This window comes from Zootoca vivipara, chromosome 1 (genome assembly GCF_965207765.1).
Source record: "Zootoca vivipara chromosome 1, rZooViv2.hap1.1, whole genome shotgun sequence".
Lineage (NCBI taxonomy): Eukaryota > Metazoa > Chordata > Lepidosauria > Squamata > Lacertidae > Zootoca > Zootoca vivipara.
In genome coordinates, this window is record NC_142582.1 from 79,357,309 (window position 1) to 79,370,588 (window position 13,280).

The 13,280-nt window shown below is 43.3% G+C and overlaps 1 protein-coding gene across 2 annotated transcripts in view; it reads right to left on the reverse strand.

The window, feature by feature from the left end:
• The window catches only part of SLC1A2 (solute carrier family 1 member 2), a 99,277-nt gene that overhangs the window by 25,587 nt on the left and 60,410 nt on the right, over positions 1-13,280 (reverse strand). For both annotated transcript variants that reach the window (XM_035116278.3, XM_035116270.3), the window contains exons 2-4: positions 11,288-11,427; positions 6,872-7,024; positions 5,909-6,159 (exon numbers count right to left, since the gene is read on the reverse strand). In XM_035116278.3, the coding sequence (XP_034972169.3) occupies positions 5,909-6,159; positions 6,872-7,024; positions 11,288-11,427 (544 nt within the window). The remainder of the gene's footprint in view (positions 1-5,908; positions 6,160-6,871; positions 7,025-11,287; positions 11,428-13,280) is intronic.

The following is a 13,280-nucleotide window of genomic DNA, read 5'->3' on the forward strand; positions in this document are numbered from 1 at the left end:
TTGTTGTTGTTGTTGTTACTACTACTACTACTACTACTACTACAGTGGAACCTTGACGTACGCATGCCTCATCTCGCGGACGTTCCAAGTTGCGTCCGCAACAAACCCGGAAGTAAACACCGGGTTTGCCACGATTTGCACATGTGCAGAAGCAGCTGTTGCCATCTACACATGCACAGAAGTGGCTGCTGCCGTCTGCACATGCGCAGAAGCGCACTACCGCTGAATGCACACAAAACGCCTCTTCTAGCATCCTGTTTCGACCAGCGGACGGACCTCTGGAATGGATTACGTCCGTAGGTAGAGGTTCCACTGTACTACTACCACAATGTGGGGGATGCAAGAGAAGGTCTGTGCAAAGTTTAACTCTTGCACAGTATAATAGTAAAAGTTGTGCTAGTGCCTTACCGCTAGGCACCGGAGGAGGTGGGAAGTCCCACTGTTAGCCATATGCAAGTGTAGAGTTACAGAGTTACCTCTGCTGACGTCAGCAGCCTGCACTCACATCCGAGGAATTATCCATTCAGCAATTGCACCATCTGGCCCTAACATTACACAGAGTAAACGGCTGTCTCTCAGGAAATGGCAACAAGTGGTTTGCTACTCCATTTTTTATTGTATTTCTGCAGTCAGAAAGGGAGAGATGCTTGTAGAATATTCAGTCTTACATGTCAAAATATCTTAATCATGGATATTATGTAACCCAGCTTGCTGTAGCATTTCAAGTTCCCTCAGGCAACAAAATGTTTAGGGCCCAGACCAATCCCAACCTCCAGTTCCTGGTGCCAAAAGGTAAAAGTGGAAATTCCCTTTCTCCTTCTACTGTTTTGCAACCACCAACAATAGTATTCCCCCCCCCCTAGCAAACCTCACTGACTGCCACTGTTGACAGGTATGTCTACCTGTAGGAGGCAAGTACCGGTACTGTTATTCTTGTATTTTTCTAAAACCACAATTCTCAACTTTCTGAGCTTCAAGGAGGGTTTCGTGTTGACAGGTAAGGATTGCAGAGGATTCTTGAAAGAGGTAAAGGGTGACACTCAGTTCATACAGAATGCTGAAGAAGCCTGTTGTACATCACTGTCCCTTCAGGTGAACTGATAAGGCAAGGAAGTTGTTTTTCTTGTTGAGGGACCCCAGACAACACTCCAGGATTCTGCAGCCACCAGTAGGAAAACTAATGTAAGAAATGAAAGCTATTGTGTAGACTGGCAGTAAGAGTGCACATGATGTCTAAGGGCGTCTGTTGGCCACCAAGCTGAATCTAACATCTTTGCTAGAAAGGATCCAAGAAGCCTTTTCCTTATGTACAGGAAAAATTGTATACATGATCAGATAAAACAGGAAACATGGTTGTACAGATTGCCAAATTCATAGGCCCAGAACAAAGAAGTTTAGCCATTTGGCCTAATGTCTATCTTAAGAAGGTTCATAAGATGGTACATATGGCAAGGGATTCCTTTATTTTAACCAGTAAAATTCTGGAGTTAAAAAGGGGTTGAAATGCAACTTTTATTTGTTGGGCTGCCACTTGCTTAGGGCTGCAAACACGCTGACCTGTGAGTAAACGCCAATGAAAGCTAACGGTTCAACTCTAACCCTTACCGCAGACAGAACCCAATAGAAGGGGTTGTGACAACCATCATACCCATAGCCCAGCCAAGCATGCAGTCTGGAGCTGGAGCTGGGGAAAGATAGTTATGCCAGCCTACAGCTGCTGCCAGAGGCAGAGCAACCTGCTCTGGTACCTGGAGCGGCGCTCGTCCCAGGGGGTGTGGCGCACACCCCAGAGGGTGCGTGGCGAGCGGTGCATGCCCCGGGAGGTACTGCCAACCAGGGGTCGGCATTTTGTCTCGTCCCCCCGGAATGGCACCTGGGGTGTGCTGGCCCCCGCCCCCGCCTTGGAACACCCCTGGCTGCTGCAGCCATCACAACCAATGCCACCACATGACAGAACATGGATCAAAGGCCAAGCCAGTCCTTCCCCACTTCTGTAGATCGTGGCTGACACACAGTGCGGGCAGGGAGTAGTATTCTGCTAGCTTTTACTCGGAGTAGACCCACTGACATTAATAAACATGTCCAAGTTGGGTCCATGACTTTGGTCTTTTGTCCCATGTGGGGCTCACGCCCACAACCTTGAGACTAAGAGTGTCGTGGTTAACCAGCTGAGCTATCCAGCTTTACCTTAACAAATACTTGACCAAAGTAGCTGTTGATGAACAAAGAAAGCTTAAAAAAAATAGTGAAGTAATTGAAAGGAGTTGCTTGCCAGAAGACATTAACATTACAATCACCCAGAGATTTATAAAAGGAGTGAGAGTGCCAATATAATAAGTTAGTAGCTTGCTTCCCAGTCAGCCCATTTACCCAGTCTTTCAGCTTTCTACCAGTCAAGGGGGCGATTCCCGCATCCTGTTAAGCACAATTAACTGGAAAGGGAGAGACCAGCACAACAGAACACACATTGTTCCACTTTTTGGAACACACTGTCTACCCATGTGACTCTCCTTTTGATGATACCGTGAATAAACATGTCTTTCAATATTATAAGCACCGGGAGACTGATAAAAGGACTGATGGGGCTAATTTAAGTTAGCTACTTGCTCTCCTTTCAGCTCACTATCCCACTCCTCAGCTTTCTACCCATCAAGGGCCCCAGTTGTCACTTTCAGTAAAATACAATTAGCTGGAAAGGAAGAGTTCATTTCAGCATATAATACATGCTGTTCTAATTTTGGGAATGTACTGCCTCTACATATTTGACTCTTCTTCTGATGGTATTTCGAATAAACATGCCCTTTAAAGCCACTCAGATTTGATTACAATTCTAAGCATGCTTACATGGAAGGCACCCCCACTATAATCTGTTATCCTTACGTCTTGGTAAACAGAGTTTAGGACCGGGCTTTTAGGTGCTCTTGGGTGCAAGGTAAGAGAGAGGGAAAATGCAGCTAGCTTAGTTCTGCAGCAGTTTGCATCTGTCTCCCTATGTGGTCCTGTCCTTCCTCTGCTCCCCACCCACACGGTACAGCCTAGAGCTACGACATCAGATAACACAGCACTTAAAATCCTTTAAATGGTGCCATTCAGGCATACTTAGGAAAGGTTTGGCAGTGGATCTTGCTTGGATCGTTAAAAAAAAAAATTAGTCTGTATAACTGTCAAATAACTTAGCTTCAGGGAAAAGGCGGCTCATACATGTGTGTAGAGCAGAAAGCATGAACAACATGGCTAACATTCATACCACCCTTTAAAAAAATCATGTTAATATACTTTTCTGATGAAATATGACTACAGCCTGAAATGTTTATCTACTTAGTAAGAGTAGAATAGGCAACTGCATGAAAAACTTCCTTCCGTCCCCATTAATCATCCAATGACATGCCTCACCCCTAAGTAGGTGAATACACCCACCATAGGTTTGCTCAGTGCCAAGAACTCTTGACTGCATGGGCACTTTTCTTCCAGACATCAAATTGAATCATAGAATCAGAGTTGGAAGAGACCACAAGGGCCATCCAGTTCAACCCCCTGCCAAGCAGGAAACACCATCAAAGCATTCTTGACATATGCCTGCCAAGCCTCTGCTTAAAGACCTCCAAAGAAAGAGACTCCACCACACTCCTTGGTAGCAAATTCCACTGCCGAACAGCTCCTACTGTCAGGAAGTTCTTCCTAATGTTTAGGTGGAATCTTCTTTCTTGTAGTTTGAATCCATTGCTCCGTGTCCGCTTCTCTGGAGCAGCAGAAAACAACCTTTCTCCCTCCTCTATATGACATCCTTTTATATATTTGAACATGGCTATCATATCACCCCTTAACCTTCTCTTCTCCAGGCTAAACATACCCAGCTCCCTAAGCTGTTCCTCATTGGGCATCGTTTCCAGGCCTTTGACCATTTTGGTTGCCCTCTTCTGGACACGTTCCAGCTTGTCAGTATCCTTCTTGAACTGTGATGCCCAGAACTGGACACAGTATTCCAGGTGAGGTCTGACCAGAGCAGAATACAGTGGTACTATTACTTCCCTTGATCTAGGGAAAAAATTGTTTTTCCCCGTGCAACAGTGGCCATGGTGGCATTGTATTCTCTGAGTAATGTGCTGAAGAATAGAAACAGCCTTCGATGCATCAGATTTTACAGATATTTCTGTACGAATAATTATAATATATCCCCAGCCCTAAAGTAGTTCTTTGCTGGAGATGAAATAAGGATAAAGCCTCATTGAAACATATGTCTTTACAGTGTTCTGTATTTAATAAGTTCTGGGAGAAAGTGCTAGACTATATAAATATGACTGTATGGAAAGGGTTTAAAAAATTCAGAGAACATTCTTTTGAATTATATTCCTATTGCATGGACGCAGAGAATGGGACAACAAAAATGGATTCTATGTGCCCTAACGCTGGCTAAGAGACTGATAGTGATGAACTGGAAGAATAAAGATATGATCCCCTTTAATCAATGGATGGACAACCTGACAACACTCGCAACTTATGAATGGATTGCTTATAGATGTAGGCTTTGTCTGGATAAATATACTGACATTTGTTTCGAGTTTATACAGAATGCTGTAGGCTATCAATAACCGCATATGTATTAAGATAATAATATCATTTATATCTATATACTAATATGTGGAAATGTAATTGATTTTACTAATTGTATTACACTGTACTTTCTGCACTTTTCTTTTCCATACCATTCTTTTCTTTTTCTCTTATCACTTTATTTCTTTATAAATGAAATTATTTTAATAAAATATAATATATTCCCAGCCCTGTTAACTGAAATACATGAAAAATAAATGTCTATGTGGAGTAAGATATAAAGCATGATCCGGTCAGATATGGCCCAAGACATTTTGCTGTCTGGGAAGCAACTGGGCTTGCCCTCCAAGAACCCCAGACCTGTGAAATTATTTAGTTACCTAAGGCATAAAAAACATAGCTGCCAAGTCTCCCGTTTTTCCAGCTGTCCCCAGCTGAAAAAACGGATTATTTGGTTTTTCCCAGTTTATTCTGGTGCGGCGGCCATTTTGGAACTGGGCGGAGCATGCTCAGAAGCGACTTTTGATGCTGCTCTGCCCAGTTCCAAAATGGCTGCAGCGCGACTTCTGGTGCGGTGGCCATTTTGGAACTGGGCACAGCAGCATCAAAAGTCACTTCTGAGCATGCTCCGCCCAGTTCCAAAATGGCCGTCGCGCTACTTCCAGTATGCTACTTTTGGTCCGGTCCCTTATTTTTCAGAGAGGAACTTGGCAGGTATGATAAAAAAAAACCTCACAAGCACTCCAGTCTGGCAATACAAACACAATAATAATAAATTAGATCACTAGCAATATGCTGCGCTTCCACAATGCTCAGAATTGGCTGCCTCACTCTGCCTATTGATAGGCAGGTCTGGATCCAATCAAAGCTAAGCACATTAAGCTTAACTGACTTTAATTAAAACCAGGAAAATTAGTTCAGAGCGCATGTCCATTGACAGAAAATATTTACTGTAATCGAAAAGCTCGGCAAATGGCATGCAAATCAAAAGTATTTCTGTGCTTCTCCTCCAAATTCCTAGACTTGATCACAACTCTCCTTCTCCACAAAAGACGGGCTTTTAAAGCTCCAGGGAAACAAAAATAAATTCTGAAGGTATATGGAGTAGGAAAGGAAAAAACTGAAGAATGTTTTCATCAAGAATGAAGCACTAAAATAAAGTAAACTACAATGCAAACTGAACAGTGCAAAGAATGAGGAACGCAGTAGAAGCACTGCTGTTTGTTATTTTGTACTGATAAGTATAAATCAAGCTAAATTTACAGCTGCAAATCTTGTTTTAGTTTCTTCAGTTCTTTTTTATTGTTATGGTTTTCACACACAGGATATTAGTGGGAGGCAAAGGTTTGTTATTCACCTGTTGAAAGCATGCTTGTACGAGGTTTTCGGGGAACAAGTTTCGGATAAGATCCAAGAAAGCATCAAGGCTGGACACTTCGTCATTCTTCTTTCCTTCTCCCAGCTGTTTCTTGAGCTTTGGATTGCCTGGGTGAATGGCTAAGACCAGAATAACTCCCAATATAGCAGCAATGATTGTCGTGGACATATAGTAAACCATAGCTCTTGTACCTAATCGACCGCTAGCCTTAGCATCCAAGCCAGACAGACCTGTATAAAAATGCATTGAGGTGAGTTAAAGATGTTGTTCTGCAGTTTGGACACATATGAAAACATCAGGCAGGGAGTGATGGGAAGAGGAAAACAACGACAAAGTAGAGTAATTAGTCCGGCTATTAAAACCATGAGGTCAGCTTGCACACAGTTCTAAGATGGAGATCACAGGCTGAGTAAGTCCCGCACAGGTACTACACCCATAAGGTTACCGTACACACTGAGGATTCTGGGATAAAGAATCAATGGCTGCTTTCACTCTTCTTGAGAAAATAAACCCCGACTTATAACCCTGATGTCTAGATGTAACATATTTGTGTAACATCTTGCCTAATGAATTGTTCTGGCGAACTCAAAAGCTTGCCACAATTTTGCAATCCTTTCAATTGATCTTAATAAAGGTAGTACACAATTGCAGACTTCAGTTTTTTTTCCAACTCTGGAGAGTTGGGAGAAACTTGAGAACAGATTTAGCGAGTGCACAGAGTGAGGAGAGGGGGAAAGTCCTGCTGGACAAGCGGAAGTTGTTCCAGTTGCACAAGGAGTTACTTAGCGGTGTTTTGGAGACAATTTTCAAGGATAATGTCGGTACATTAAATATGAAGAACACACACATTGTTATTAGAGTGTATAAAGCTGTGAGCATGACTCTATAGGTCTTAATCTCTCACAAAAGATTAACCTTCTAATTGTTTAGAACAGATCTCACCTGTGATTAAGCTTGAGATAATTAAAGGAAGAATCAACATTTTTAGCATCCGCATCAGGATGTCTCCTGGAAAGGCTATCAACATGATGACATCAGGATTAATAGGTGTTGCCATGCGAAGAAGTGCGCCACATACTGCGCCCATGATGACACCTGGATAAGAAAGGTAAAATAAAAGGGAAGGCACCGAAGAAAGGATTTGAGTAATTGAGTCTCAATTCATCACATAATAGAATAATCCTGACAAAACACAGTTTTGGACCAGAGCTAGCTGTGCCAATGATGGCCGCTTACTGATCCTCCTCAGTGAGCGGCGGTTGCAGCCCAAAGTGGCATTCCCTCCCTCACTGCCTGGACGCGACGCACCATTTTGTGTGCAGCACGTTCCCCTGCAACCGCTGCAGAGGCTCACAGGTTCCCGTCAAACCCACTGATTCAAATGAGCCAATCCGCAGTGGCCTCAAGGGGGCATGGCTGGGCAAGCGGACATGAGGGAGGCAGACTTCACTCAGGTCCACTTGCCAACAATAAATCCCGTATGACCCTGAATGTTGTGGACTCTCACTATCCCTACCCAATGGCCATTTTGGTTGAGGCTGATATTTTGTAGTCCACAACATCTGGAAGGCACACAACTTTGGCTCACCCTGCTTCCTCCTCCAGAAATCAGCAGTGACCCAGAAGATTTACAGAAAATTTACATTTTCTAGGGATTTTACACAGAAGTAGGAAAAATGACGGTCATTAAAAAAGAGTATGCAATACCCATTCCTAGGCCATGGTTCCAATAGGGGTGAGAAAATACCAGATGGGAAGAGCCTTAGCTCAGTGGCAGGGTATCTTTGCATTCAAAAGGTCTCAGATTAAGTCCCTGCTGTCTTGAACTGGCAGAGACTCCACCTGACATCTTGAAGAGCTGCTGCCTGTCAGTGTAAACAATATTGAACTAGATGGATCAATGGCCTGGCTCATTCACAGCCTCCTGTGTTATTGCTTAGAGGACATTGAAATGAAGAGGAGATGGGTGGGGGTGCCATGGCCCCAGAGTCTAGCAGTGACCAGGACATTGAGTTGGAGGAAGAATTGTACCTCAATGGAAGATCATTGTCCCAAGTTCAATCCCTACCATATCCAGGTAGGGCTGGGAATGGTGGAGAACAGCTGTCAGCCAGAGTAGACAGTACTGAGCTATGTGGATCAATTGTCGGACTTGGTATGAGGCAAGCTCCCTAGAATATTATTGGATTTTGTATAGAGAAGATGGTTAAATCTGACTGAAATGAGGAAAAATATGGGCTGTCATTGTGATATCAGTAACTCATGCATGTACGAGGAGCACCGATCTCACATATACAGTCACAACTCCATCTGGCAGCACCCTTAGCCTCAATAAGGTAGCAAACTCATGCACCCTCAATTTCTGAAAAACTGAATTTTGTGCCTGTGATTTCTATACTCATCCTTCACAGGCTTAAAATGCAGCAGCCTCCACAACAGGACTATCCATCATTAGAGTGATGTGTAGATTTCCCAGGGTGCAGTTTTAATCTAACCGAAAATAATTGTTGTGGGATCCTGCAGGGAAAGGCTCACAGATACCTCACAACAATCAATCTGAGCCAAAAGCCGATGTCAAAATAAATGCACCATTTCAAAATCTTTCAGGACAGGAATATATTTAGTTCAGGCTATCTACACAACCTTCTCTTCTAATAGCACAGCTGTCCGTTCAAGCTGAAGTGAATAAAGGCAGGCTCTGTGAAGGCCATGCATTTGGCTGTTAGGCTCACTGTACTGTAACATTAAAAGAAAAAAGAAGAAAACAATCTAGTAAGCCTGGGCATGAGGCCAGTGAACCACACTAAAATGTCAAACTGCTCCATATTTGGAAGCTGCGATACCCAGCAGGCAACTGAGAAAACTAGATCACTGTATCACTGGCCTAGTCCCTGGTGCACAGCAAAAGAGCGAGCTAAAAAGTATCAGCAGCTTGTAAGGGGAGGAAAGACCAGGGATAAATTTCTTTTCTTCCTCCATCCTTCTTTCTCCTGACAGGAGAGAGATCTCTCCTTCACCTCCATCTTCAGTCCTGGTGAAATGAACTAATTTGAATTTCCTAGAGAACAGAAAAATTATTTGAATTTTGATGCACAGCATGGCCTGTTCCACTATAGGATTCCTCTGAAACAAGGACAGGGATTTACATTTCTAATCTATGGGCCAAATTCAACTAAGTTGTTGGGCTAGCAAAAGCCAGCACCACGAGTCCCCCTGTGCCCACCCCAAATCTGCTTAGGAGGGTTAGGAGAACCCTTTGATCAACATGCAGAGGGAGGAGAAGGCAGATCACTCCACTGGGCAAGTAAAAATGCTTGTGTTAATCTCCTTAGTGCAATGCTGAATTCCACCCAGTATTTCCAGGGCTGCTCATCTAGGCTGTGATGATAAGCTGGTGGCCTATGAGAGTGAGAAAGCAGCCGATCTCCACTCCTGTCATGGCACTGGGACACTTAAATCATCATCATCATTGGCCTTATTGTATGCCACTTTCCCACAAAATTGTTCCCCATGTGGCTCACAAGATGTCAGCTGAACAAATATAACAATTTTTAAAAAACAGAAATAATTAGAAAACAATGATTTGGGAACTAAGAATATGTAATTGTAATAAAGAAATAAATCAGTCTTTGCATAAACAATAAAAATAAACTACCCTAATTTAACAGCTTAAAACTGAACAGCAGAAAGAATAATACCTAACACAGGAATAAAATGGGGTGGAGGGGAGATTGCCATTTTTAAAAAAGCATTCCCCCGAGGTTCACCATAATTAACTTGTATGCATTAGATGGTAACCAAACCTCTTACCAATGAAGGTAAAGATTGACATCCTTCCTTCATACCCCATATACACTCACAGTTTTGATAGTGTTCATTCTCTCTCCACCAAAAATCACTTCCATCCCTGTCCACGAGACACTTAGAAACCATGGCCTGGATTCAACTAAATTGTTGAGCTAGCAACTCAACAGGTCCTGCTACCATAACAGGACTTTCAGTGGGGGATCCTTCTTTAGAGTCTGGCCTTCTGGGCAAAAGCCATCCTAGTTGCTGCAGCAGGTAGCATTGTAGCCTTTGAATTTGTGGTTTTTTTAAAAAAATATTTTCAAGAAAATTTACCAAACTGTGGCAGCAATGCAAACATTCTCCTGGCCATCTCACCCAGAATGCCTCAGTTCTGAAGAAGGACCTTTTCTCTGTCCTTTCGCAAAGTGATGTGTGGCAGGAAGGAGAATATGGAATTGACAGTGGTGGAGGAGAGTCTTGTCCTGTGTTGCGGGTAATAATGAGGGAAGTAAGCATCCCAGGGAAACCCACCACTGGAGAACATTGTCTTATTCTGCCTTATGACTGGGATAGTCCTGATTTTCTACCACAAAATGATGTTTATTCCCAAATAAATGCATCAGAAGTAAACCTCATTTTATTTCATTAGCCACGATGGTGCTAAGATTTATGTGAATTAAAAAACTGAAATTGCACATGCTCACAGTATTTCATTTTTATTTTTATTTACAGGGCTTGCCAACTTTCCCCCACTGCTTCTACATCTGATACAAGCTTGGACCAGAGGTGTGGGAGCAGAAAGGAGAAGAGAAAAGCTAATGGTGTGCTTCACAACTGAAGTAATACACATGGACATCTAAAGCCCCCACTCTGCAAGACCATAACATCCAGGGTTCAAAATTAACTAGCTGCACCCAGGGGCGGAGGAAGGGGTGTGTGGTGGGGGCGGGCTGCCCCACGTGTCACCACTGAGGGAGGTGACAAAATGCCTCCCTCCCGTGGCGGCACTCACCACGGGGCCTGCAGCGCGCCCAAGCTACATGTCTCTCCTGGGAGCGACGCGGTGGCTTGGGCGTGTGCAGGCTCCAACGCTGCCCAAAAGTCCGCCGGCTGCCTCCCCCTCAACTGTAGGGCAGCTGAGTGGGAAGAGGCAGGCAGACTCCAGAGACCCAGAGACCCCACCCCTGGGCGCAGGGCACACGCGCCACCACAGGTGCTCAACCGACTTGCTCCGCCGCTGGCTGCACCACTGTAATGATAACAGAAAGGGAAGTACAGTGGTACCTCTGGTTATGAACTTAATTTGTTCCACAGGTCCGAACCTGAGGTACCACTTTAGCTAATGGGGCCTCCCGCTGTTGCTGCGTGGCGGCGGCAGCGCAATTTCTGTTCTCATCTGAGGTAAAGCTCTTAAGCCAAGGTACTACTTCCGGGTTAGCGGAGTCTGTAACCTGAAGCGTTTGTAACCCAAAGCATCTGTAACCCGAGGTACCACTGCATAAGATTATAAGAGGGAACAATCCAGCTGTAAAAAAGAATTACATTCATGAACCAGAGAATTTTACTTACCGAATACAGTAAGTGAAAGGAGCAGATTTTTTCTGAGCGAAAGGCAGAACCGCACACATAGGTTCTTCTTCCGAACCTCCACTGGACTCAGGTGGCTTTCATGCATTCGCACTTCTACCTGCTTTGGCATGTTGTTGGCACTAAATAAAAGAAGCAGGGGAAATCAAGACACTGTAAGGTTGGAGTATGCAAGACTTTATGTTGTCACAAAGGCGAAAGCAACCAGTTTACTACCATGTTGTTCACCCTGACTTCTTAGTGTTACAAAATTATTTGTAGGTTTCCTTCATTGGAAGCTAAAATGTTAAATACAGGAGCTAAAATATTATTACTTATTAAATGCCTAACACAACTAGATTCTGCACAGAAATTCAAAACTAACTTTTTCTCTGTGTGTTAAAAATCTAAATAGGAGTGTTGAACCTCTGGCCCAGAAGATGTTCTTAGATTACAACTCTCATCATTGGCCATTCTGGCTGGAGGGACTTAGAGGAAACTGACATCTGGAGGGGCGGACACCACTTGCCACTGATCTAAAAAAATCAAATGCAAGAAATCTCTCATTTCTTAAAATGAGAGAAACTGGAGGGGGGGATGAACATGCCTATATAAGCATTGACAGAAATCAGTTTGGAAAAGCAAATGGAAACGTTAGGAGGGACTAAACAAATCGGATCTCCACAGCAAAGCATTTGGGACATAGCAAACAACCAGAGAAAATGTTCACTGAAGAAAAGAAAACGGAACTACTGTTCAGAAAGCCAGAAAAAAATCAGAAGAATGCATAGATAGTTGGGCGAGAGCAATGCTTCTCTTCCGGAGTTCTCCCAGTTCCTAAGTCTTTCAATTCAGCCATTGCATTGAAGCTAAAGACTTCCTGCTTGAGTGATGTGGAGCCAGCTTGGCGTGATTCAAAGTAGCTCTTTAACCACGTTCTTCAGAATCTGAGGTATAGCCTTCCCTTTTCTTTTTTTTTCTTTTTATGGTGCCATCTGCCTCATCACAGCTGCCAGCCCCAAACGTTAACTTTTTAATGAGATTGAAATACGTACTTTAATGAGACCAAAAACTTTTAATGAGCCTCAAAATCAAGCATAAGGCTTGTGCTCCCAACAATTCTACTTTATGTGATAACTTAACATTGCTACGTCAGAGCTGCTTCACATTAACTGAGGTTCAACAGAAAACATGTTGCCTAAATACCAATACCCAAGAGTGCACATGGATGGAAAAGAGACTGCTTCATGCTACCCACAAGGATGATTGTGGTTCCTGACTTTTCCAGCATTCAGCTTCCAGATCTAGAACTATGAAAGAGAGAGAACAACTTTTCTCTAGCCACTTTCTCCACACCATACATAAGAAAACAAAACACCCTGAATACAAGAAACATCTGCATAAAAGGAAGGAGATGAAGCATAAGGGGACATCAAATCAGTTTTTGTTTGTATATTCATGTCAAAGTTGTTATTTTCCATTGTGCAACTCATGATATAAGAATCACCAGGATTTGAGCAGAAGAGAGGATGATTATGTCTGTCCCCATGAAATGGCTGGGACGTGAAGAAAAACATGCTTTCACACACACACACACACAAAAGTTTGCATTTGGAAAATGTGAAGACTATCTTGTGACATTTTTTCCATTATGTTCAACTCCCTAAAGCCAAGGAACTTGACCCTTTCTGCAGAAGTTTATTGAGAATCAGAAAATCCATATTCAGATCTCTGTTTTAATTCAAGGGGCACTGAATCACTTCTCCATGAGTGTCCAGCAATGTGGCTTGGGAAGTTTATCATCATGGAAATAAAGTCACACAGCACACTCTTCACAATTTCCAAATGCATATGTGACAACATTTAGCCTAAGCAAGCTCTTCTCCCCCCCTCCCCCACAGTATGCCTTGTAAAATGGAAACAGTGGGGTCACTCAGAGGAGAAGATGGTGAAATGCAAACAGGGGACAGAGAAAGGGCAGAACTCCTCAATGCCT